The 27,679-nt window shown below is 38.5% G+C and overlaps 1 protein-coding gene across 2 annotated transcripts; it reads right to left on the bottom strand.

The window, feature by feature from the left end:
• Positions 1–693: 693 nt before the first annotated feature.
• Positions 694–26,994, bottom strand: RIOK3 (RIO kinase 3). 2 transcript variants are annotated; one of them, XM_041764740.1, is made up of 14 exons: positions 25,981–26,994; positions 22,308–22,533; positions 20,260–20,375; positions 19,304–19,449; positions 19,103–19,210; positions 18,784–18,893; positions 16,857–17,000; positions 16,090–16,217; positions 8,556–8,753; positions 6,949–7,108; positions 5,400–5,480; positions 5,221–5,310; positions 4,202–4,309; positions 694–2,794 (listed from the first exon to the last, which is right to left on the bottom strand). In XM_041764740.1, exons 3-14 carry the CDS (start codon positions 20,322–20,324, stop codon positions 2,687–2,689), a joined length of 1,446 nt encoding a protein of 481 aa, XP_041620674.1. In that variant the 5' UTR covers positions 20,325–20,375; positions 22,308–22,533; positions 25,981–26,994; the 3' UTR covers positions 694–2,686. The 2 variants fall into 2 exon arrangements, with proteins under 2 accessions (XP_041620674.1, XP_041620667.1); XM_041764733.1 differs by lacking the exon at positions 22,308–22,533.
• Positions 26,995–27,679: the final 685 nt, after the last annotated feature.

Below are 27,679 nucleotides of genomic sequence, written 5' to 3'. Positions count from 1 at the left end.
CTCTCTATGTCTATCATGAATAAATAAATAAAATCTTAAAAAAAAAAAAAAAAGGAATTCATGACCCCGAGATCAAAGGTTGCCGACTCTACGGACTGAGCCAGCCAGGTGCCTCTCACCCCCAATTTCTAAAGTGCTGGAAAACTACTCAGAATTTTGGAAGGTATAGATACCAATCTCTTCTGATGCCTATAGCCTAAATGAGCAGCAAATGTCTTGCCTCTGTCACATCTTAGGGACTACATATCCTTCATCTTCCTTAGAGGTCTGCCATGACCAGCATTTCACCATCAGCAGTCTCGCTGCATCCTGCTTTCTGTTCAGATATTTTATTTATTTTTATTTTTAAAGGTTTTATTTATATATTCATGAGAGACACACAGAGAGAGGCAGGGACACAGGCAGAGGGAGAAGCAGGCTCCCTGCAGGGGAGCCTCATGCAGGACTCAATCCCAGGACCCCAGGATCACTACCGGAGCCAAAGGCAAACACTCAACCACTGAGCCACCTAGGCACCCTATTCAGATATTTTAAAATAAGAATGTATGCTGAAAAACAAAACAAAACAAAAACTTGGCTGGGATGCATGCCACACTATACACAGTGGTTTCTGGAATACAAGGGACTTCTATTTTAGCACTTCTGAGTTTCTGTAATATTTAAATTCAAATGAGCACACATGTCTTACTTTTATAAGCAGAAAAGTTGATTTTTTAATAAAAAGGAAATGCAAAGAATTACTTTGTTGATATAAAAATCCTCTATAGTATCCTTATTTCTGTAACTTTGAGATATTCATGTACCCACTTCCAATAAAGTGAAACAAAATATCCTTATTTCCAAATTGTGTTTTTTTTTTTCCCCTTTGGTATTTGAGTCTTTAATTAGCAAATCAACACTTACCACCTTCTAATACACAAGAGAAAAACCTATGTGTAATGTGAAGTAGGTCATTTATTGAAATCTAAATATGAGAAGTTGAATGGGAAAAAAATTGCTTAAGATAGCACTACTCAATTTTATACAGGAGTAACTTGGTGCCAGGATATAAGTTAACATAAAGAACAGTAAGAAACCACACAAAGAACCAATTCTAAAATGCTCTCTTCATATTTAATATTTTAAAAAGCATGTTCACAGCACACTCCAAGAATGCCATACAGCAATGGTTTGCTGCTCTTTGTCAAACAGAGTATGTCAGAAAACAAAACAAAATTTTTTTTGAATGGTTCATGGTTTTTAAAATTAGTTCTCTGAAATTTCTGTAAAGCCAATAACCACCAGTCATCTAAATCCCTGTTTCAGAGTAGTAAACATTTCAGAAATGTAATGAGTATTTATCCAAAGATCACACTTTTCTGAAATGTAGTTAAAAGCTATATAACAGAAACAAAAATAAATATTTTTCTAGAAAGAACATATTTGGCATTTTAAAATAATGTTAAAGAAGCTTTCAAGTGTAAATGATTCTTAGATTGTTACTTTCCAGTACCAGACAGAAAGTTTGGGTTAATAGTAGCATAAATCTGGGTCTTTAAAGTCCATCTGACTTCAGTAATAGGAGGAATGATTACATTGTCATTAACAAAGTCAACCCTAACAAAGCCAATGTACTTTCCCACTAGAGTGCTTGCTTTAAGAAGTGACATTCAAAAAAATAAAAATAAAAAAGAAGTGACATCCAGCCAGTACTAAAGATTGAGGCCAGTAGTTCAAATTACTAATTTGGTACCCAAGTTGTTTTATACATACTTTTTATCACATGATTATTTAATATTTCTAATTAGCTTGCTCTATTTCTCTCAAAATCAGTAAGGACATAGTTTGAATAAAAAGTAAACTGAACTTTGTTTCACTGACTTCATTAAAATATGTCAAACATGGTTAATTATGTTCCATGCTTCCAGATAGTTTACATTTTCATTATAAATGCAAAGCAGCTGCACCATGAGTTTTATCCTAACCACTTCATCTAAATGTAGAAAAACTGAAAGTTAAATGTAAAATTTTGAATAGTTAATACGTTCTTATATATTTCTTTCAGAGATCTGTGATGCCTTGTCTTGGATATGAGTATGGAAAAGAAAAATTCAGTTCATATTCATGATGTACCAATCAATTTCTATTTCTGTCAGTCATTTAAAAACCAAATTTCCATTTATATCACCTCTAGAGAGAAGAAATTTTCCTATAGAATCATGATCATAATCTGGAAAAAAAAAAAAAAAAAAGAAGGGCTAATTTTAGGCCAATAAAATATTTGAGGAAAGATGTAACACAAAGCAGGGAGGTGAAAAAAGCAATTATGTTGTAATAAAAGCCTCCCTTGTAAACACACCTGTCCTTTCCTCCCATGTTTGGAAATGTTACCTAAGTTTTAAAAATTCTCATCAAAACATTTTATACCACAAATCCTGTAAAATCAGGTTGATTTCAGCCAGATAACCTATAGCTGTTAAAGAATTATATTATCCTGTTCATAAGATGAGAGGTAGTGACATTTTATTCTCCCAATGCTGAACTACAAATCCCACACATCTGGCACATGAGTTACAAGGGGAAAAAAGCACAGAAGCACCATTGTACACTCCTCATGTTTTGGTATTTCAAGTCACCCATAACTTCGTTTGCCATTGGCAGCTGACAATCACCACTGTGTTAACAATGAAAGCAGTGGGTGTTGGTGCTATTCATCATATAGGACTGGTGGACCTCCATCATCTTTCAAAAATGAAGCAGCTTTCCTTCCATTCTTCTGAACATGATCTTCATTCATTTTCTCCAAAGCTTCTATCTACAAAATTAATACATTGAATCCATTTGTCAAAATCTTACTTCATAGAAATCATACTTCTAACTGACCCAGTATTTTTACTATTAAAACTAGGTCATTCCTAAGGATGCTGGCCTTGAATTAGAATTAGTGTGTGTGACACACATTACAGTGTCTCACAAATACATATTACAGGGTGACATACACGTGTCTGTTTTGTACTTTGACTGTATTATCAGGACCCATATTTAGGGTCTTTATCAAGCTAGCAGCTAGGATCACAGCTTTTGTTTTTTGTTTTTTAAGATTATTTATTTATTTATTAGAGACACAGAGAGAGAGAGAGAAAGCAGGCAGAAGGAGAAGCAGGCTCCATGCCAGGAGCCTGACGTGGGACTCGATCCCAGGTCTCCAGGATCATGCCCTGGGCGGAAGGCAGTGCTAAACTGATAAGCCACCGGGGCTGCCCAGGATCACAGGTCTTACTGTGTACTCTATAAAGCTTTCAGGAAACAAGAAAAAGGAAATTCTAACATTGGTTCAACAATAGTAACACCTACTTACTGAGCAATTGTACTGTACTAAAGGCCAGATTTACCATCTTCCTGTTACTTCCCTTCTACCCTTAAGTTCCAGCACAGCTTCGCCAAATTCAAATCATACTGAGGAGTTCTAGAACAGACTCTATAATCACTCTCTGCTTTGGTATACTGTTGGGAGTAATTAGCTGCTATTTTACTTTTTAGTTTTTGTTTAATTTTAAGAGAATTTCTCTGGAGGAAGCTTTTTTTTTTTTTTTTTTTTTTTAATGGTTCTGTAGATCCATATTGTAATGACTGGTATTTCTAAGGATGACCACAGCTAACTCTGTATATTCAGTTAAAGGTAGGGGCCACATGTTACAGAAAGATAAAGATAAAGATGCAGAAAGCAGTATCATCCAGAGTGTTCCCCAGTCTGCTTCCTCATTCAGAAATAGAGGGAACAGTACACTGGAAGTGGTGTTACTCGTCCATCTTAACCAAACTTGAAGTGTTTTGTTGTGAGTCTAGTTTTAAGCCTGAAGAGGACCGAAAACATCTCAAGGAAAGAAAAATCTCTAATTTTGCTTTTGAGGGTATAAAAGAATAAAATGAGGGGCACCTGAGTGGCTCAGTCAGTTAAGTGTCCAACTCTTGGTCTTGGCTCAGGTCATGATCTCAGGGTCATGAGATCGAGCCCTGTGTCAAGCTCTACACTAGGTGTGGAGACTGACTGAGATTCTCTCTCTCTCCCTCTCCTTCTGCTACACCCTCGTCATCACTCTCTCTTTCTAAAACAAATAAATAAGTAAAACCTTAAAAAATATATATATAACATGAGTTCCGAGTTTCAGCTATCTACTCCATCTAGTTCTCCATTAGCAAGGCAACGCCGCAAAACATTTACCTCAGCTAAGAAATCAGCTTCATTATCTGCTGAAATGTTTAAGCCTGAAACAGCATTAAAGAGTTCTCGCTCACCCAGGGCTTCCTTTACTCCTCCTTTCTGGAAAAACTATTAAAGAAATATAAGTCAGTAGGAGACACAGCAGGGTTCTCTTGAACACGAATACCAGAGAACAGTAAACTTGTAAGATACCAGTGAATTCCTTCCAAAATTTTTAAACCAGATTTTCTCATTTCAAGTTTAACTATGCTGCTCAGGTTCTACTTGCTATTTGTCCTATTGAACATATCCCTGTGGCCTTCTGGATTTAATCTATATACATTGTATAGCTACATATAATATATAGCTTCTATAGCTATAAATGAGTGGTATGTATAAAACTGGGTGGCACTGCTTTGAATCTATCAATTCAAAATATTCACTAAATCCTGTGAATTAAAATCTTCAAGTAGGTTCAGAAATTATTTCCAATATGAAGTTATTCTATCATTTAGAAAGATTATTCTTACCTGAATCTATTGCTAACAATTAATTTCCTTTAGAAATAGCAAATACATGTGATTCAATTCTGTTGATTATTGAGTTTTACCTTCCCTTCCCTCATCTGTTTGCTCTAACTCACAGAACCAGTAATCAGACACAATACCACTAAGGCGACTATTTTCTTTTTTAATAGTAATAACAATGGCAGTAGGCATGTAGGCTTGCTAATACAGCTGTGCTCAAAGCACTGTGTATGTATTAAACATCTGCTTGACTGCTTAAATATCTGCAGTCAAAATAAAAACTCACTCCCTTGCAAATTTAATTCAATAGCCCAAATATGAGGCATGCCATCAAATTATTGTTGAAAATGAACTCTGACAAATTGATCTCTGTATCTTTATCTCCAAAGTAGTTGGTAATCAAACCCTTCCTTCAATTTCTAAGAACACAATCATCCAACTTATCTCAGGAGTGAGAAAACTATTTGTATCTGTTACATCCTATAAAAAAGATATATTAGTTTACATGCCCACCTGTGAAACATTCCTACAGTCACGGAACAAGAACTCCAGGCCATGAGGATGGGTTGGTTCCACAGACTGACTGACGTCAATCAACCAGACCTAGTTCAATGCAGAGCAGACACTCAGTACACATTTAGTAATTTACATCAAGTCATTTCATGTGAATGTTAACAAAATGTGCTCCTCACCTTCCCAGCATGCCACAGCATGTTATACTCACTGAGGTCAGCATGTACAAGTGTACATTCGTTATATAACTGCTGCATCAACTGTAAGGAGGCAAGACAGACATTTAGGGCGTAAGCAACAATTCTAATTTACCTATGTAACTAAAATGTTTGTGCCAACCAAAACTTTCCAGGAAGGCAAAGCTACATTAAAGAACTTATTTCCTCTTTGTGCAGTCTAAGACTGAATTTTTTTGTCTTTTGTTTTTAGGCAGAGTCAGGGAACATTGAGAAAAAGGGGTAGATAAGTATGACACTCTATTTCCTCGTCTATGTAAAACAATGAGATCAGGAGACCAAGGAGCAGACCTGGTTCCCCACAGGATAAGCAACCATTTTATGGCCACTAACCAAAGGAAAGTGGTTGAAAAAAATTTTTTCACCTTTTTATACAAGGTAAAAAGTACTTCTTGCCAGACATAGTAGGGAAGAGATATTTTTATAAATTAAGTGGCATTATATATTCATTATTGATTTCTTATGGCAGAAATAAGCATTAATGTTTTATTTTCAGCCTTAATAGAATAAAATAGAGAAAGTGTTATCACTACTTCATCTCTTTCCCAGTCATCTCACCGCCCAACAAAACCTGAAAAATGAACTTGACTTTCCTTTCAATTTTCCTTTCCTATTGGAAGCAGAGAATGTTGGATTATCTCCCTAGCTCTATCTTAAAAAAGTATTGGGATAACACTTTCATAATCACATCAGCTGCTGCAGGACATGAGCACTTCATGCAGAAACCACATAAAAAGCACAGAGGCTTCTCTACTGTTCAACTCAAACAACTACAGAGGCAGAGCACATGGCTGGCTCACTTGGTAGAACATGTGACTGGATCTTGGGGTCATGAGTTCAAGCCCCATGTTGGGGGGACAGTTTACTTAAAGAAAAAAAAAAAAACAACAATCAACACTACAAAGGAATGAAGACAGTATTAGTAACATTTTCTTAAGCGGGAAGGACCTCAGATGGAATTTAGTTGCTGTCTTCAAGCATAAATGGCCTCAAGGCTCCTGAGGTGCACTTCCCAATTCTAAGACCTATGCACATATGAGAGACCACTCTCTCCCATCTTCAGTTTTTACCATCACTCATAATGAGACCAAATCTGCATCCCGCCAACTGCCCAATGACAGGCATTTTCTTAGCTGCTAAGAGCTAAGACATTCAAGAAGGCATACAAACTAATGAGGCATGACATTTGGTACATGTGGAAATGTCAACTTTTATTTAATAGAATGTTTTATGAATAAGAGCTTCATGCTTCTGTGTCACTAATGCTAAACCAATAAGGCTTCATGGGCTCCTTAGCTCTATGACTTTTCTTAAGTGACTCAGACAGCAGCATGTTGATATAAATATAACACTTCAGTGTTAATAGTCTATCACACACTTCAGTTTGTTCTTGTTACATCACCTTAAAATAGTACTATTTTAGGACATTTTTTAAGGTGTAGACAATATTTTTATAAGCTAGTATGTGAATGCTTTAGAAAGTACAACTTACATGAAGAGTTTGGTAGTAGGCTTCTTTCATTTCTTCACTACTGAGCTTTACTTCTTTTAATTTAGGGGCTGGAACTTGATCATGACCAATAAAAGACATAACTAAAATGTGTTTCTTGAGTAGTACAACTGTTGGACAAGGAATTCCAGCTCTCTGCATTCTACAGAAAAAAAGAATTAAGAATGTAAAAATCAGAAGGAGAGAATATTTCTCTTATTCAATAAATATCTACCAAGGGCTGCAATGATCTGCCACTAGGTTCTGCCCGGGGGGCGAGGGATGCAGAGACAGTAAAACATGGCCTATACCCCTTACAGAGCCATTGACTGCTGGGAGGCACAGACAGGGAAGGAGACAGTTCGCAGTGTCGTGTGGCACACACACGGGCAGGGCTGTGGGCCGGAGCCACGGGAGCATGCAGCATCAAGGATGACTTAGTATAAGAAGTGGCTGAGGGCAGCCCAGGTGGCTCAGTGGTTTAGCACCGCCTTCAGTCCAGGGCGCAATCCTGGAGACCCAGGATTGAGTCCCACGTCAGGCTCCCTGCATGGAGCCTGCTTCTCCCTCTGCCTGTGTCTCTGCCTCTCTCTCTCACTCTCTCTCTCTCTCTCCGTGTGTGTCTCTATGAATAAGTAAATAAAATCTTAAAAAAAAAAAAAAAAGAAGTGGCTGAATAGGAATTAGCCAAATTAAAGCAGTGTGGGGAAACACTGGTGTAGGGCTAGAAGCGGTTTGTGGAAATGCATGGAGGCATTCAAGAGAGTCCATCTGGGGAATGTTTATCAATCAACATAGCTGGATCTTGAGTCAGAGGAAGGGCAATGTAGGTTGAGGTTACAGAGACAGGTGGGCTCCACACCAGACAAAGTCTTTGAACTTACACTAAAGACTATAGGAGCTGTTGAAGAATTTTAAGAAAGGCAGGAATGAGATCTGAGAAGTATAGAAAAGAGATTGAAGGGTAGCAAGGCCTCTTAGAAAATTATTCTACTTACAAGTCCTACTAATTAGAAGAATTTTGCAACTAATAAATATGGATAATCACATTTGAAAGCAAACATCTTTAGAACAAACAAAAATTAAGCCTTTACTAGAGATTAAGATATGGAAGGTTTATTAATGAGAAAGATTACTGTATTACTTGGTTGATAAATACGTTGATAGATTCTGCTTAGGGAACTGAGAACCAAGCCTAATAAATTAAAGCAAAATGCAATTTGGTCAGATTGCCACTACCAAATTAACAAACATTAGATGTAATAAATATTTTCTAGAACAAAAAGGGAAATCATTCTTTAACACAAGCCTAGTTGGAAGCTGAACAATGATAGCATATAGTCATAGGGAAAAAATGACTTTGTTTCCTTCAAACTTTACTAAGGAAAGAATACAGAAAATGCCTATTCATTCTAAAAGTATGAATTCAGGTTATACTCAGGAAATATTTTCTTATAGAAAGCCTCATTAAATACTAGAATTTCGAGGCCTTCCATAATTTCCACAAATGAATATAAAAGAAAGCATGGATTTTTTTTTTGCCTGGCTAGTAGGTCTAATATAAAAAGGTAATTACCCTAGATAACTTCTAGCACAATGATTTTCTTTACCTTGTGAGATTGTGCATTTCTTTTTCTGCCCACATGCGGATGATCTTACGTGGATTTAGTTTACTGAAGCGATCTTTAAACCTGAAATCATCTTTAATATATTTGTCACGATTCTTAAACTCATTAAGGGTTGTTTTAAATACCTTGATGGCACATTCTGTAGGTATAACTTTACTATCTTCCTTTTCGTCCTCCATGCTAAATGGAAGAGAAAAAAAAAGTATAAGTTGCCAGCTCATAAATAAAACAATTTCAAAATAAAATTCTATGATACAAAAGCAGTTCTGTCTTCTCTAAGAATGTCAAGCTTTGGGGTTTTTTTTTTTAAGCTTTCAAGTTTTGGGTCTTAATAAAATCTTAGGATTTGGTTTTTTTAAAGAAAACATTTTCAAATAAATTGTCAACCAGTTTTCAACAATCTAGAATAGAATCTTCACTTAATGACTATCAAATAAACTTGAGGAACAGAGCAAACATACATACTTTAAAATAGGCTACAAATCTACCTGGGATGGTTTATGGGTAAAATTCAACAAAAGCAACAAAACAGAAAAACTTTTTAAAATGTGTCTTTCAGGATGTATGGGTGGCTCAGCAGTTGAGCGTCTGCCTTCGGCTCAGGGTGTGATCCCAGGGTCTGGGATGGAGTCCCACATCAGGCTCCCTGCAAGGAGCCTGCTTCTCCCTCTGCCTGTGCATCCACCTCTCTCCATGTCTCTCATGAATAAAAATAAAATATTAAAAAAATTAAATAAAATGTCTCTTTCACTTCTAACAGATAAAAAGGTGAGTAAAGGGGTTCATGCCCCATGAGTATGCAAGGAGAGGCAGGAGAAAATAAAAGAAATACACAAATAGGGGATCCCTTGGTGGCTCAGCAGTTTAGTGCCTGCCTTCGGCCCAGGGCATGGTTCTGGAGTCCCCAGATTGAGTCTCACATCAGGCTCCCTGCATGGAGCCTGCTTCTCCCTCTGCCTGTATCTCTGCCTCCCTCTCTGTGTCTCTCATGAATGAATAAATAAAAATCTTAAAAAAAAAAAAAAAAAGAAGTACACAAATAGGACAGGTCTCTTTGGATTGGGAAGGCCAGATAAGGCTTCGTGATATAGGTGGCAACTGAAACAACCAAAACAATGTGTAGGTTATGAATAAGCACAGTCACAGTATTAACAAGATAGAGTTGAAATTACAGGACATGTCTGAGGAAGGACAAACATGCAAACACTACAGTTAAGACTTGGCTGGAAAAGGGGAAATGAAAGAAATCAGAGCTGACGGAGGGGATGGAGGCAGAGGTGTGAAGAGCCCAGACTGCGTGGGTGAGAAGCCCAGATGTACTCCCAAGGGTGGTAGGAATCACCAAGGGTTTGACACACTTCATGAAGATCAAATCAATGATAATATCAGGATAGAAGGGGGCAGAAGAGTCCAGAGGTATGGAGCCTATTTAGGATGCTTATATAATGCCCCTCAATAGTGAGCCACTGAAAAGGCTTAAAACATGGTGATGGCAATATGAACAAAAAGGAGGGCAGAAGGACAGACTACTGTATTTACCTTTAAATATGTGAAGGCATGTTAATCTGGAGAAGAAGGAACTCTATTTCCAGAAGACAGGCTATGACTCAAAATCTCAACCCTTTCCTTCTGTACTGTATTTTCCCAGCTGATTTCTACTCTGCCAGTCTCTCTCACATTAGAGGACTCCAACTGTTTCTCTGTCTTCTCTACCCGGGAAATTTCATTAAGCCCTATGGCCTTAAACATATCATCTATATACAGGTAACTCCTACATTTCTACCCTCAGTCCTGACTCTCCAGAACTCCAGGTCAATTTACTTGATCCCTTGACAGAACTTGGAGGTCTAGCAGGCATCTTAAGTGTAACATGTCCAAATCAAAATTCTTATCAATTGCACCCTAAACCTGCCTTTCTTCATACTTTCATCTTGGTAAATGGAACCACCCAGCTTCTCTAGCCAAGAATGTACCCTTTCACATCCATCCCATCCAATAGCACACACCCTTGACTTTTACCTTCAGACATTCCTATGGTCTCTCCTATTCTTGCACTATACCTCCTTAGTCCAAAGCACTGTTCTCTTTTATTTTTTTTAAGTTCACTAAATTTATTTTAAAAATCATAAAACGTTTCTTACAAAAGAGCATTACATTCTGCACACTGCTCTGAATAGATGCCAGGGACATATGGACTATTGTTACTTTTCCTTCTTGTCCCCCCCCCCCCCAAAATGTTACAGTGCAAAGCACTGTTCTCTTTTAAACTACCATAACTTTTTAACTGGCCTTACTCCTTCTTCTCTTACCCCTCCTCTAATCCATTTTTCACACAGCGGTCTGAGTGATCTTTCAAATCACAGCTTTGGTTCCCACTGCACTTAAAGAGCAGGCTCCTTACCCGGGCTTTCAGAGTCTCGCCTGACCTAAGCTGTGCTTATTTCTCCAGCCTCCTCTCTCCCCTTCACAACTGTGCTCCCAGTGTACTGGTTTTCTCATAGGCTCTCAGAGATACCAAGTCTGTGCCTCTCTTAAGGCATTAGCACTAGCTGTTCTCTAGTCTAGAATGTACTTCCACCTATTTTATACTGTATCCTAGATGTGTCATTCAAATCTTAGCTTAAATGTCACTTTATCAGAGTTTTCCTGTTCTACTAATAAAAAGTAGTCAACCAATTGCTATGACATCGGTATATTTTAACTACCACAACACATATCTGATGCTTTTTGCGTATTACTGTTTTGGAAGGGGTTTGAGATGTCGAGGAATACATTCTATGAACTCAGGGACCTTCCTTATGCCATTCATGGCCATACTCCAAACACTTAGAAGAGTGCCTAGCACATATTAGTCATACAAATATTTGGGATTGGTGAATTAATTTTCAGGAGACAGATCAGAGATTCTATACCAGAAAAAAATTCCCAGTAATTTAAATATATTATAGACATCTTTGGATTTTGAGATGATAAATTTCTGTCATTGGAATACTTTAACCATAAGGTAGATGATATAATATAAAAAATATCATAGGAGGGGATCCCTGGGTGGCTCAGCGGTTTAGCGCCTGCCTTTGGCCCAGGGTGTGATCCTGGAGTCCCGGGATAGAGTCCCACGTCAGGCTCCTGGCATGAAGCCTGCTTCTCCCTCCTCCTGTGTTTCTGCCTCTCTCTCTCTCTCTCTCTCTCTATCATAAATAAATAAATCTTTTAAAAAAATACCATAGGAGAGATTCCTTATTTGGAAGGTATCTACAATAGAGTCTAATTTATAAGATTCATAAAATTCCTTGTTTCTTATTAAATTACACATCCCTCTGCCTAGTTTTTAAGATCCTCCTTATCAATTTCTAGTTTGCTTGTATAGTTTTATACTGTTACCTCTAAACATACACTTTCCCATCTCATTGTCAATTTCTTCATTGCCTAAATTTCAATCCTCCCATTTCCAGCCCTTTCATTATTTTAAAAGAATTAAGTTTACAGATAAAGCTGAAGTTCCCTTCAATTACCACCCTTGATAGTTTTATTCCTTATTCCATCTCTCCAGAGGCAATCATCATGAATAGTATCTTTCTAGTCTTTCTAAAAGTTATATAAATACACACACAAGCATCTATATTTAAAAATCTGTATGTTATTTTCTATATAACTTTAAAAATTTAATAAATGGTATACTATATATATTAAAAGCAATTAGGTTTTTGCACTCAACACCATACTGTTGGGTTGTGGGTTTTTGGGGTTTTGTTTGTTTGTTTGTTTGTTTTTTGCCTATTGTTTAAAATCCAGGTTGAGATCTTACTTCATCTTGACCTTTTCCCTGAATGTAACTGGTACTGTTCTTGTTCTGTTCACTATTTCTATCCCATATGCAAATCTCACTTGCACAACTCTGTATTCTATTGTGTAATTCTTTTATTGACCCTAACAGCTCTTGCTGTTAATGTAATGTTCTCCTCCTGACTATGCTTTAAGCTCTTTGAAAATACAAAACATATTTTATACTTTATTCCCTGAAAAGCACCAGTTACTATACCAATGATTGTTGATTACTTAGCCAACCTTAAAGTGATATAAACTAGACAGCTTTATAGTAGGCAGAGTCCTAAGATGGCCCCCAAGATCCCAGTCCCGGGAGTACACACTCTGTACAGTTCCCTCCCTTGATTAGCTTACATTATACAGCAAAGGTGATGGTATAGCCATTGGATTACATTCCACTGTCTTTAAGACTCAGTCTTAGCTGCCTGGAGGGAGAGATTGTCCTAGTAGCTTTGAAGAAGGGACCTGTTTCATAAAAGGGCAGCATGATCAGGAACTGCAGGGACCTCTACAAGTTGAGAGTGGCCCCCTATCTGACAGCCAACAAGAAAGCAGAGACCTCAGTCCTACAGTGGCAGGGGACCAAACCACAGGGAAGAAGACCCTAAGCTCCAAAAAGGACCACCACCCAGCCAATACCCAGATTATAGCCCTGTGAGAGTCTGACCAGAGAGTCCAGCAAAGCCATGCCCACTGGAACTTCTGATCAAAGGAAACTATGAGATAATAAATGAGTGTTGTTTTAGGCTAAGTATGTGGTAATTTGCTATATAGCATAGAAAACTTGTGAACTTTTAAAAGCATTTACTTTTAGAAAACTTGTAGAAAACCGAATGCTATCTAGTTTTGCTAACTCACAAATGCTCAAGCACAGATTACAATATCAATTCCACCAGAAAGAGAGATCATTCATTATATCAAAGTATCATTAAGCATAATGGAAAATGGACAAAGAATAAACAAGGCAGTTGACAAGACAAAGGAATACAAATGGCCAATGAAGCACTTGGAAAAAATGTACAACCTTAATCATAAATAAACGCACACCAAAATATCAAAATGGTACTTTTCATCTTTTACACTAACAAAAAAAAATTAAGTGTGATAATACTAAGTGTTAATGAGGATGAGAACAGGTTCATACTGCTGCATAAATTAGTTAACCTTCTCACAGGGCAATCTGTCAGTATTTACTGACATTTATAGAATCTACAACAACCTGCAGATTGGACTAGCTCCTAGAGGAAATTGCATTTGCCCTACCATTAAAATTGAAAGATAGGGGATCCCTGGGTGGCTCAGTGGTTTAGCGCCTGCCTTAGGCCCAGGGCATGATCCTGGAGACCTGGGATCGAGTCCCACATCAGGCTCCCTGCATGGAGCCTGCTTCTCCCTCTGCTTGTGTATCTGCCTCTCTCTCTCGGTGTCTCTCATGAATAAATAAATAAAATCTTTAAAAAATTAAATTAAATTAAATTATAAGACAAACACCAATTTGGTTTCTGACCTTTGGTGTGATATATAAGAAATTTTTAAAAATTTTTAATAAATAAAAAAAGCTAGATACGCGGCTTGCTATAATAGTCAGTTGGTACTCTCCATTCATTGAGGCCTTCCACTATTTAACAAAAAGTAAAAAGAATGCATAGTCTTTGCCAGTAATTTTAAAGCTAAAACTTAGCTTAATGTGTATTTGCAAAAGCACATCAATGTAAATGTACAAGGATATTTCTATCTGTGTACTCTGTTATGTAATTATCTTTTATCAACCATAACAGTAACTGTTAAAATGTTCTCCTCTTTGCTATACCATAAAGCCATTAACATAATGGAATGTGCTACTGTAAAAATGGGGTGCTAGAAGCTTAGAAAGAACTATTAACTGAAAAATTAAGATTCTGAACAGAGAATATAATCTCTTTTGCATAAGCAAATTTAGGGATATGTGCATAAAAATTCTTGGGAGACTAAACTAAAAACTTAACAGTGGTTATCTTTGAAGAAAAGATCTGTGAGATGAGAGTGGATACCATGAAGGCTGTTTTCCATTTTAATCCTTTCTGTGGAGTTTTAATTTCTACCATGGGTAATCTCTTATTTTAATTTGTGCCATTACATTATATTTGCCTGGTCTTAGGAAACCCTTAAATGAAATTTGGGAAGAGGTTAACAAAGCTTAAAGGAAAAAAATAAATATTAAGATTACTATATACCAGTCATGATCAAATATGATCTCATTTATCACCACAAAATCTTATGAGGTAACAAGGGTTCATTTTTTAAAAAGGCTTAGTAGGGGATCCCTGGGTGGCTCAGCAGTTTAGCGCCTGCCTTCGACCGAGGGTGTGATCCTGGAGTCCTGGGATTGGGTCCTGCATCAGGCTCCCTGCATAGAGCCTGCTTCTCCCTCTGCCTGTGTCTCTGCCTCTCTCTCTCTCTCAATGTGTCTGTCATGAATAAATACATAAAATCTTTTAAAATAAAAAAATAATAAAAAGGCTTTAGTAAATTGCTCCAGATCACACAGCCTGAAAAATGTTGAGTTTTTTTAATGTTGAGCTATTTTATCTTAATATTCATTTTTATCCTTTTCATTTTGAAACTTAACAGTATAATTTGATATACAATTACACATGCATGTCTCATCTAGCAAGGGGGACTAACTAAATAGTTAAGAAAACCAAAAGCAAGGATTTAACCAATAAATGTTTGAATCCCCTTAAGTATACAGTAAATACCTTCTGAACCTAAAAAGAACTAGAATAATTCTGGACTCTATTTTACATTTTTGTCTATAAACATTATTAAGGTAAAAGAATTGCTGAGGTAGTAAGCCTTGCTGATTTTCAATGGTAAGTGACCAGACTGATTTCATATTCCTGGCTTAAGCACATTCTCTAAACAGGGTCTACTTTAAACAATATCTCCCTTCTTCGTGCCATTCTTTACTCATGTAAGCCCTTGTAAGAAAAGTGAAGTGGGTAGGATTTGGCATGAGATCTTTACAAGATGTTTCCTTAAATGATGCATTACTTAATTGGTATTTCTTTTTTTTTTTTTTAAACTTTTTTTTTTTTTAATTTTATTTATTTATGATAGTCACAGAGAGAGAGAGGGGGAGAGAGAGAGGCAGAGACACAGGCAGAGGGAGAAGCAGGCTCCATGCAGGGAGCCCGACATGGGACTCGATCCCGGGTCTCCAGGATCGCGCCCTGGGCCAAAGGCAGGCGCCAAACCGCTGCGCCACCCAGGGATCCCTTAATTGGTATTTCTTAAAGGATCAGAGTTACAAGGGCAAGAATCAGTAACTGATCTAAGCATATGCCCCTCAATCTGATGATAAAGGACCCCAGAGTGTAAAGACCATGGGTTTTGAGACAAACCTAGCTTCAAATTTTGTTCTGTCACTTACAGCAGCCTGTATGATACAGTATGATTACAATAATGTAGAAAATAAAATATGTATAGAAAAAAGACTAACAGAGTTTATACAAACTGATTAATGGTTATCTCTGGATGGTGGGATTAGGATGAATGTGGGGTTTTTTGCACATCCTTATAGTCTAGACTTTCTATAATACCTTTTAAATTACTCTGCCTGCCATATAGCACTGATTTTGTGTAAATCCATTTATATGGGAAGAAGGGGCTAAGATTTATTAACACATGGTACTCTATTTTGCTCATTTACCTCCCGCCATATGCATGAAAGACAACAGATTCCTTTCCTGTACTAATACAGCCAGTGATTGTCTCCAGCATTCCAGAGTTGACCATTTTATACATAAGCAAACGTGTCTTAGGATCAACTGCTTTTTCCTGAAAAAGATAAAGCACTATAAATGAAAACAACTGGTAATAACAAAACATTTTCTGAGCCATTTCTAGTAGCTAGCATTCAAAATATATACTTCTTTTTAGTTTTATGATTCAATTTACCTAGCTGTATATGTATAACAGGCTCTTAAAAGAGTGCTGTCAAAATGCAATCCATTAACAAAATACAATCCGTTAACTCTAACTCCAATGTATTTAAAAGTAAATATCTAAAAGAACTATTAAGAATCAGACACTAGCTTAATCAAAATCTTACTTTATCTTCAAAGTTTAAATAGCTCTGCTCCTGTAGTTACTATTAGTTTTTCTAAAGTTTTAAAAATTACTTTATTCTCAAGATATTAGATACTATCTTCACTAATGTAAAACATTACAGAGTAAGTTATTACAAATGTCATAGTGTAACAAGAAACAATTTTTTAAATCTTAAAACATTCATATTCAACTTAACTATGACCACTAAAATTTTAGTTTTGAACAAGTGATTAAGAACCGTTACATTATATCTGAATAGTCAATCTCATGAAAAAAAAGTCAAACATGAAGCCTTGTTTCTTCCCCAAATATAACGTTTTCTAATATGAACCTTCCACCAAAGAAAAAAAATATAAAAATACTTACTGCCGTAGAATGCTCCTTTTTCTCATGGAGGCGGGCACTTCGACGTTCTTCTGAGTAGGCATGTTGTTTTAAAGCATTAAAAACATGGTTTGATAGTTTTAAATCCATTCCAATTCCATCTCCTACCTGAAACCCAGGTGCAAACTGCCAAAAAAGAAAAAGATTAGTATCTGAATGCTTTAAAACAGGGATGGTAATAACAAAAAAATAACACCAGTTTTTACTTGAAACAGGTTTCTTACTCAGTCAATAATTAAGCTACAAAAGCAGAACCCATTGGTATTACAGAGAAAAAAAATAACTTTGGGAAAAAATAAATTTGGGAAGAGGTTACTATATAAAAAACCCAACAGAAAGGAGAGCAAGACTATCTAAGAAAAACACAGAAAATACTGAATCACATCTAAAAACTAAGGTATTTCAGCATATGCTTTGCATCTTGCTTTTACACTAGACAAAGGACACACTATATTTTGAAGGCTAGATAAATCTTACCAAAGAAATACAATCTTATAATTAATTATTTTTGAGGAGTGGGTTAATATAGCAAGCTATGCCCACACCATGATAATTATGTTCTAGAGCTGATTGTCCAATATAGTAGCCAGTAGCCACATGTGGGTATTTAAAGTTAAATATATTAAAATTAAATAAAAAATTCAGCTCCTTGGTTGCATCACTCAAATTTCAAGCGCTCAATTACCAAATACGGTTACTATTAGTTAGCAGGGATATAGAACTTTTCTATTATCACAGAAAGTTCTATTGGAGAGGGTTGTTCATGAGTCAGACCTGGACTATTTCTAGAATTTAAAATTAAGTTTACGGGGCATCTGGCTGGCTCAGTGAAGCATGTGACTCTTGATCTTGAGGTCATGAGTTTGAGCCCCGCGCTGGGTGTGTAGACATTACTTTATTTGTGTTCTAAAGTCTAAATGTGGGCAGCCCCGGTGGCGCAGCGGTTTAGCGCCGCCTGCAGCCCGGGGTGTGATCCTGGAGACCCTGGATCGAGTCCCACATCAGGCTCTCTGTATGATGCCTGCTTCTCCCTCTGCCTGTGTCTCTGCCTCTCTTGCGCTCTCTCTGAATAAATAAATCTTTTAAAAAAAATAATAAATAAAAAAATAAAGTCTAAATGTTCTCTATTAACCATAAGATTTATAAAGGAGGAAGAATGCTAACGTTTCTTTTTCTATGTTTTTAAATTATATTTTATTTCTGATTTTGCAGGGGTAGTTTAGGCACGAGTTCTAAAAAATTCAAAAAGTAGAAAGGATTTCTCTCTCCCATGCTTATTCCCCAAATCACCACTATTCTCTGTTTTTTGAGTAGGTGTGCTACTGAAAAATAATATGCTTAAAAATAAGTATGCTATTTTCATAAGAACTATTTCTTAATTTTAGAATCAATGCAAATGAAACTAGTTTTCTTAATATTGTAGAATTTTACTCTGACATACATTCTCATTAGTGGCTGAGTTTTCATGGTCCTACTATATTATCATCTACAACATTTTTAGATCCATCCTTATGAAAGATATCTTTAGAAATTTACGATATTGTATTTATTTTTATTTTTTTTTTTTATTTTTTTTTTTAATTTTTTTTAATTTATTTATGATAGTCACACAGAGAGAGAGATAGAGAGAGAGAGAGAGAGAGAGAGGCAGAGATATAGGCAGAGGGAGAAGCAGGCTCCATGCAGGGAGCCCGACGTGGGATTCGATCCCGGGTCTCCAGGATCGCGCCCTGGGCCAAAGGCAGGCGCCAAACCGCTGCGCCACCCAGGGATCCCTGTATTTATTTTTAATTTAAAAGTTTTTTGTTTGTTTTACTGCAGTTGATAAAATATTGTATTTAAAAACCCCATGTTTTTAATTTATCCCAATAAAACTCTTGATTCAGAGATAATACTTCCTGTAACTTACATTTTCCATTCTGGCTGTATTCTTTCTCCCACATACTACTTCATCATGTTTGGTGGTGATGTCTTTTCCTTTTCCAATAAAACCCTTTTTGGGAGTAGGAACTGGTTTTGCTAAAGGCGATTAAGACAAGCCAAGTTTATGTAAAGGTAGCAAAGACTAAATTCCTGCATTCAATGTTGTCTGAAAAGATATTTGAATCTAATAGCAAATTACCAAACAAGATCCAAAGAGTAAATATAAAATACAAGGATCCATTGGAAAACTTAGTCTTCCTATGTCCCTGTCCTACCCTCACCCCAGAAAATAAAAGCATTGATACCTGGTATGTAGGGATCATCACGAGTGTCTTGCCAGTCAACCTCATCCTCAGAGCTATCACTGTCTTCGTAAGGATGCACTTTTCGATAATTTTCAAAGGAAATGGAAACTTAAAAGGCAAAAACAAATGAAGATTTATTTAGGAACACTTTACAAGTATTTCCTGCCACCCAATGGAGGTTTCACAATAAGGTCACAGTACCTTTGCTATCTCCATTGAATTTTTTTTCTTCACGCCTAAGCTGTGCGTCATATTCTCTATCAAATTCCATCTGTAGCATCTGAGCCAGCATTAGGTCACTGGAAGTATCAATGTTTTCTCCAGTAATAAATGGTCCTTCAGAGGCACTGTTCAAAATAAGGCAACATAAATTAATATAATGTGCTTGCATATATACATGCTACCAATTATGGGACTAGAGAGTGCCTTTTCACTGTTACAAATTGTACTGAAGAAAAAAGGGAAAAATTCGATCAAATCATTCATCTTCTGTCCAGCTGCCCTTTGACTAATGGCAGGAGCTTGTAAAAGCACCAAATAGGATTAAGAGAGCTACACAAAAAAGCTAAAAGGGCCATAATAGAGATGCCTGGGTGGCTCAGTGATTGAGCATCTGCCTTCAGCTCAGGGCATGATCCTGGAGTCCTGGGATCAAGTCCTACATTGGGCTCCCTAAAGGGAGCCTGCTTCTCCCTTTGCCTATGTCTTTGCCTCTCTCTCTGTTTCTCTCTTGAATAAATAAATAAAATCTTAAAATAAATAAATAAATAAATAAAAGGGCCATAATAAATCCAAACTGAAACTCAAAAATCTTCTTCTGTGTTCTGGAAATATATATATGAGAAGATAAAACAGCAATATTTAATCAAACCTGTATCCTACTTCACTATTTGCTAATTTGGAGATCATGTGGTTCAACTGTTGTAATAACTAAAATCCAGAGAAACACAGTGGTTTGCCCATGATAGTACCGACAACTAATCACAGAATCAGGACCAAAACTCAAATATCAGTGAACTCCTGGTATGATGCTCTTTCTACTGCATTGATTTTCAAAATGTGTTTCTTAATCATTGGTCAAGACAACCACTAATCAAATCTTAAAACTTTCATAACAAGCTGCTGGACAAAATAGATTCTTAATGAATTTTACTTACGTAACTTCAGGAAAAGCAGCAGCTTCTTCTTTCAACTGCAATTCTTTAGCCAGCTGTTCACTCATTACATCAGCCAAGGAACAAGATATTGTGTTTTGAGGGGTAGCCCATGGACACTATTTAAAGAAAAGGAAGGGGTTAATTCATAAAAATGAAATTAAAGTACCTTCTAAACTTGAAAATAGGGAATTTTTCTTTAAAATCTTTAAATTTTAAAGAAATCTTTAAAGAATTTTAAAGAGAATTTTAGAGAGATTTTAGAGAATTTTAAAAACCAACCCAAAATAATTACCTACTTACAGAAATCATCTTCAGTCATTGGGATGCCTAGTATCTGCCAGTTAAGCATCCGACTCTTGATTACGGCTCAAGTTGTCATCTCGGGGTCATGGGATTGAGCCCTGCATCAGGCTCCATGCTCAGCGAGGAGTGCCTGAGATTTCTCTCCCTCTCCTTCTGCTCCCTACCCCCAGCTCAGATGGGTGCTCTTGTGCTCTCTCTCTCTCTCTCAAATAAAGTAAATCTTTAAAGAAAAAAAAAAAAGTAAAAATATCTCCCAGCTCAAATCTAATCAAAGATAAATGGAAATTAAATCTGTCAAAAGCACTTTCTAACTGTTCAGTAGGTGTGTCTTTTTAGTTGAGGAGGAACATTAGGCCATTATAGCATTACCCCACTACCTGATGAGTACATGCAACCACCCTTGTTCTGATTGCATGCTCACCAAATAATCTGCTTTTAATCTGGCTTCCCATGAAGACTCTCTCTCTCTCTTTTTCCAAAGGTTTTATTTTTAAATAATCTCTATACCCAACGTGGGGCTGGAATTCACTACCCAGAGACCAAGAGTTGCATGCTCTACCGACTGAGCCAGCCAGATGCCCCTGGAGATTCTCTTTTAGGAAAAGACTACACCAACTAGCACAGTTCAAAGCCCACTTAGAAGTTACACCTCATTCTAATTTAAGGAGTAAGTCTTCTACATGTGTAAAGTGTATGTCAGCTGCTCTCAAGACATCTGGGGATATGTTGAAACAAAAATAACAATGACAAACAGTAAAATCTACATTTCTGAACTTTAGAAGCTGAGAAACGGTCTTGAAATAATACTACTACAACAAAGCAATATTCTGTGAGGCTCTTCTTGGACGATCAGCCAGTTGGACTTCCTCAATGGCATAACTATCTCAGCCCTCTTGAAATACAAACCGTAAGTTTATTTCACAATTCCTAATTTTGGGGGGGCAAGCTTTCCTTAGCAGCAGGAAATGATTGCATTTGTAAGACTACTAATATTGAATAATATGTCTAAATCTCTTGAACTGACCTAGCTTTCTCTATCTTCCTTCTGAGATTCTACTCCAAGGTATCACCCTCCCATTACCAGGCTACTCTATTAAGAGAGTCCTAACTCATCTTTCTGCTTCCAGTCCTGCTTGTTTCCATTTTCCACACCATATATAGCACACCAGCTTTTCTAAAATGAAGATTTGATTAGTTCAGTTTCCCTATTTAAAGCTCTTTGATTGTTTTCATGTTTCCTACTACCTTTAGGATAAAGTCCAAACCCATTCCTTAACTACTGCTGGTGTCTAATTTAGAATTTAGAATATAGCATATGATATCTGTTTTAGCCACAAAACTTTTAAAAATTTTTTTATTTATTTGAGATAGAGAGAGTGAATAGGAGCTGGGGGTGGGGGGCAGAGGGAGAGGGAGAAATAGACTCCCTGCCGAGCAGACAGCCCGATGAGGGTCTTGATCCCAGGACCCAGGATCGTGATCTGAGCCGAAGGCAGATGCTTAACTGGCTGAGCCACCCAGGCACCCCTATTTTAGCTATGGAACTTTTAAATCAAGTTTAGGTACTCTAGCTGGCCTACCACTCTTGTTCAGGTTCTATAGCATTGAAGTTCAGGAATCTATTGGTTCAGGTTGTTAGGGTGAAGCTCAAATGATAACTATACTTATGACTAAGTGAATCAGAATCAAGTTTTATCTAACCTCATCTGGAGATTAATGAGATGCACCCAGCCCCCAGAACATACCTACACTAGTCTACTGCAGAATTATTCCAGCCTCACATAAAGCCAGATGTGGGGAAAACAAGGAAGGCTTTCTCAAGGTCTGATGTGACTTTCATTCACTCAGATCTTCAAGTGCAAATGAGCAGTCTCCTGGTGAGGATTTTGAGGTCTAGAATCTTGAAGTTCTCTGTAATCCAGAGAATATAGCTTTCTCTTGGCCAATGACTCCTGCTGACTTCTGAATCCTCTAGAAAAAATACATAATGCTGCGTCCTAACCTAGAAATGTCTGGTCTGATCAGTTTCAAAGTCCAGATTCCAAAAGGCAAATGGCTGTATTCTCTAACTCAGATTTGTCAACCACATTTTGCAATGACAACAGAATAACAGACAACACTGGAATATTCACTATATTTGAGTCATTTGCCTAATATGTATAATTTGCATAGATTATTTGAGACACATAACCACTACATAGTTACAATATCATCCCCATTTTATAGATTGAGAAACTGAGACACAGAAGGGTTTTTTGTTTTTTTTTTTTAACTCAAGATAACACTGTAGATGGAAGTGCTACGATTTGAACCAAGGCAGTAGAACTTAAGAGGCTGCCCTCAGCATTTTGCTATACTGCTTCCCTAATCACCTAGTTCTGGAATGTGAGAAACAAATCACTATACTGCCTGCAGTATGAAATCCAAATTCCTCAACAAGGATTGTCTTTCGAAATTTGACCTACTTTATCTTTCTAGTCTCAGCCCTTATGTACCCTATGCTCAAATAACAATAATTATATGCTAATTATGGCATACTTTCACCCCTCCATGCCTTCATACATGTTTTTTTTTTTTTTAAGATTTTATTTATTTATAGAGACAGAGAGAGAGGCAGAGACACAGGCAGAGGGAGAAGCAGGCATCATACAGAGAGCCTGATGTGGGACTCGATCCAGGGTTCCCAGGATCATGCCCTGGGCTGCAGGTGGAGCTAAACCGCTGTGCCACCGGGGCTGCCCTTCATATATTTCAACTAAAACATATCACAAAAGTCTTCTATTAAATCAGGGATGCCTGGATGGCTCAGTTGGTTAAGTATCTGCCTTTGGCTCAGGTCATGATCCTGGGGTCCTAGGTTGGAACCCCTAGTCAGGCTCCCTCTCCCTCTGCCCCTCCCTCCACTCATGCTCTTTGCTTGCTTGCTCTCTCTCCCAAAAAAATAAAATCTCAAAAAAAAAAAAAAATCAGACATTAAAGAGATTTGCAAAAATATAGTACTAAACCACTATTTTTGTTTGTTTGTTTTAGAAAATGGTGGGGTTACAAATAAAAATTATATTTGTATTAACATGATGACTTTTAAATCACCTAATAAAAAATTCTTCACTATTTCACTTTTCATTTCTGATATGACAAATATTAAAAGATGTAACTGATATAAACAAAAATTCTTTGGTGTCCTCAATGATATTTTAGAGTATAAATTCATCCTGACCAAAAAGTTTTGAGAATCGCTGGCCTTTGGCACTCTTTCCATTTTTCTTTTTTTTCTTTTTTTTTTTTTAAATTTTTATTTATTTATGATAGTCACAGAGAGATAGAGAGAGAGGCAGAGACACAGGCAGAGGGAGAAGCAGGCTCCATGCACCGGGAGCCCGACGTGGGATTCGATCCCGGGTCTCCAGGATCGCGCCCTGGGCCAAAGGCAGGCGCCAAACCGCTGCGCCACCCAGGGATCCCACTCTTTCCATTTTTCAAGACCTTCCTCAAATCTCCACCTTCTCCACGAAGCCTTCAATAATCACTTAGGTCTTCCAAGAGATTAGAGGAAGAAAGCATTAAGAAATACATACAGCCTAACTAATTGTTTGGACTGTGAAAATGCGTCTTCCGGTAGAACATCCATAAACTCCAGGATCATTTTTTTGTTAAATGATGAAAATGAAATTTTATATTTCTGATGATGCATACTTAAATGAAGATATGACAACAAATATTTTATTATTAGTTTTGTAAGTGAAATTTGTTCTGACATTAGATATTCTAGCGCTCGCTTTGACAGCACATATACTGACATTAGGTATTCTTTTTTTTTTTTTTTAAGATTTTATTTATTTATTCATAGAGACAGAGAGGGGGAGAGAGAGAGAGAGAGAGAGAGAGAGAGAGAGAGGCAGAGACACAGGCAGAGGGAGAAGCAGGCTCCATGCAGGGAGCTTGACGTGGGACTCGATCCTGGGACTCTAGGATCACACCCGGGGCTGAAGGTGGTGCTAAACTGCTGGGCCACCAGGGATGCCCTGACATTAGGTATTCTGAGCAATGTTTGTCTCATCTGACATTTTTTTTTTTGACATTTTTAATCAGCCTTTAGGTGCTTAACTGTAAGAACTTAACATATAAAGCATATATTTATTAGTATCTGGCTACTAATTTTCTTTTTATGTCTACTGGTCTTGGCCTCATAAACAAGGCTTAATAGAAGGAAATTACACAAAATAACACGTAGATACATTTGCCAATAGATTATTTTAAATTCTCCCTATGGTTGTATGAGAACTTTCATAAAGTTAACTTTAATTAAACTTTCAGGGCAGCCCCGTGGCTCAGCGGTTTAGCACCACCTTCAGCCCAGGACATGACCCTGGAGACCCGGGATGGAGTCCCACCTCGGGCTCTCTGCATGGAGCCTGCTTCTCCCTCTGCCTGTGTCTCTGCCTCTCTCTCTCTCTCTCTGTGTGTGTCTCTCATGAATAAATAAATAAAAAAAAAAAAACAGAAGAAAGAAGAAGAAGAAGAAGAAGAAGAAGAAGAAGAAGAAGAAGAAGAAGAAAAAGATGATGACCTAGCCTAAAGATCTAATAAAACGAGTGATCCTTTAAAAGGAACAAATATTCCGTGACAGCAAGTGAAAAACAATTAGGAAGCTAATAAAAGTTGGACTCCTTCCAACCTTAATTTGAGGAACACAACATCCCAGTTGAAGCATCCCTTAATTTGAAGCAATCCTGCTTTCAAACAAACCCTCAATAAAGCGGCAGAAGAGTCTTTTCATCCTTCTGACAAAATTATCGTGCAAAGGGGTAGTCTGAAAACCAAAAACCAAACGTGAAATAAACGTAATAGTTGGTTAATACAGAAAAAGAGTTTAAACCTGAAAGCCCAAGCAGATAATAAGAACTCATAACCTTTTCTTTTCCTTTTTTTTTTTTTTTTTTTTACAGTAGGTAGTGTACACCTGAGTATCAGCCCTGGACTTACCCAGTATTCACTGCTTCAAAAACGAGAAATTGCCCAAGTCGGATAACCGCATTTGTCAAGTTAAGGAAACAGCTGCCAATATGTCCTTTCCGTCGGGCTTTCCGTGCATTACTCGGCTGACTCACTCGGCCGGTGAAAAACAAGATCATGCTTGTTTCCCCTCAAACGTCAGAGCCTCTAGCCGGGCCCTGCCCAGACAGCTGCTAGGGAGGTGCAGGAGTCGAGGCGCAGAACTCGAGAGCGAGCCCTAACCGCCGACAGGGGCCGCTGGCAGCCCCGCTACCCGTGCCCCACCTTCCGAGGTTGCCAGGGTCCGCCTCGGACCCTCCCGAGTCGCCGGCCGAGCCGCCTGGGCGCCTGACACTTTCTCCCGGCCTCCTGAGAGGACCAGCGCGGGCGCCCAAGGCAGGTGCGTCAGCTCCCACCGCCACTCACCTTGCTGGGTCCCCAGGCTGCTGCGGGCCTCGGCTCAGGAGATGCCACTCCGACCAGATCCATGTTGGGAAAGAAGCCAGCAACGAGGACTCAGGGCAGACAGATGGCAGGACCGGGAAACAGCCTCCTCCGAGGAGACAGGCGGCGGGGCTGGGGCGACGCGCGGCTGGCGCCGGAGCTGAGGTGACAGATGGCGGCGCGGCCGCGGCCGGAACTGCATCTCTTCTCTTCCGCCCTCTCCGCCGGGACCCTCGCTTCTGATAGGCTGCCCGCCCGGGTCTGGCCTCCTTTCCCCGCCCCCGGCGCGCCGCACTTCCGGCCGCTGCCTTCGGCCCCGTAGGTCCACGCCGCGGGCTTTGACTTGCGGCCGCGGTGTCCGGCGCCGGACGGAGCCGGCGGCGAGTGTGGCTTCCTCTGGCCGGACTGCGCCCTGTTCCCGCACCTCCTTCTCCTTCCTTCCCCACCTGCCTGCCCGAGACAGCATCTGGAGCTCGTTAAACCGAGGCTGCGTGTGACTCCGGGTATAACAACAAACAAACGAGGCTTCCTCTGTTCATTCATTATTTTCGGGGCTAGTTCTGGACGGGGATGGTATGGGGGACGGAAAATAGCAGGAGCAGAGGGGTCCGATGTTGTTGTCACGGCAGTTTGCCGTTAGGAAGCGGGGCATAAAAAGTGAAAATTTGTAAAATGTGTTAAAGAACATTAAGCAAAACATAGGACTGCCTAATAAAAGCTCTGATTGGTGTTTTGTAGATTGTCCTAAAGTGACCAGATAAAAATAGCTAAGCGTTACATTTCACTTACTATGTTCGTGCTTTGTTCAAAGTACTGTATTAAGTCTCAGTCCTCAAAATAATCACAAGAGGGGCACGTGGGGGGCTCAGGGGTTGAGCGCCTGCCTTTGGCTCAGGTCGTGATCGTGGGGTCCTGGGATCGAGTCCCGCACCAGACTCTCCTGGGTGAGCCTGCTTCTCTCCCTCTGCCTATGTCTCTGCCTCTCTCTGTGTCTCTTGCGAGTAAATAAACCTTTAAAAAAAATCACAAGAGGTGCATTCTATTTCTAGCATGATCTTGATTTTACCAATAATGAAACGTAGGCACACAGAACTGAAGCAACCTGCAGGAGGTCATATGGCTAATGAGGGGCAAAGCTAATGCGTCGTGAACCCAGGCACCATGGGCTAGGGGACTGGCTCTGTATGTCTACATGTTGACTATTAAGACGTTCTAGACAGAAACGCTCGATAACCATGTTCCTGCATTGCCAGTTCTGGGCCAGGACCCCCGACTGTCTATGCTTGAGATCCCTAGGAGACCCACCTTGATGGTTTCCTTTAGCAAACAATTTTTGCCATTCCAGGGCAGGACAGGTTCTGAATCTTCCAGAAACTACAAATTGAAATAAGGCAAAACTATATGATAGAATACAGACTTATTCTTGGCAAAGGTTGCCCATATATATGAATGTATGTGAAAATCGCATTCCCTCTTAAGGTTCAAAGGATTACAGTTGAGGTATAGAGGGGCAGCTAGGTGGCTCAGTTCATGATCCCGAGATCCTGGGATGGAGCCCTGTGTTAGGCTCCCTGCTCAGTGAGGACCCTGCTTCTTCCTCTGTACCCCCTCTCTTGCTCTCTCTCTCAAGTCAATAAATAAACAAAACCTTAAAAAAAGAAAAAGGACAGGAAGTCAAAAG

Source organism: Vulpes lagopus, chromosome 1 (genome assembly GCF_018345385.1).
Source record: "Vulpes lagopus strain Blue_001 chromosome 1, ASM1834538v1, whole genome shotgun sequence".
In the NCBI taxonomy this organism is placed as follows: domain Eukaryota; kingdom Metazoa; phylum Chordata; class Mammalia; order Carnivora; family Canidae; genus Vulpes; species Vulpes lagopus.
The sequence above is the reverse complement of the archived record's forward strand: the minus strand, read 5'-3'. Positions and strand labels throughout refer to the sequence as shown.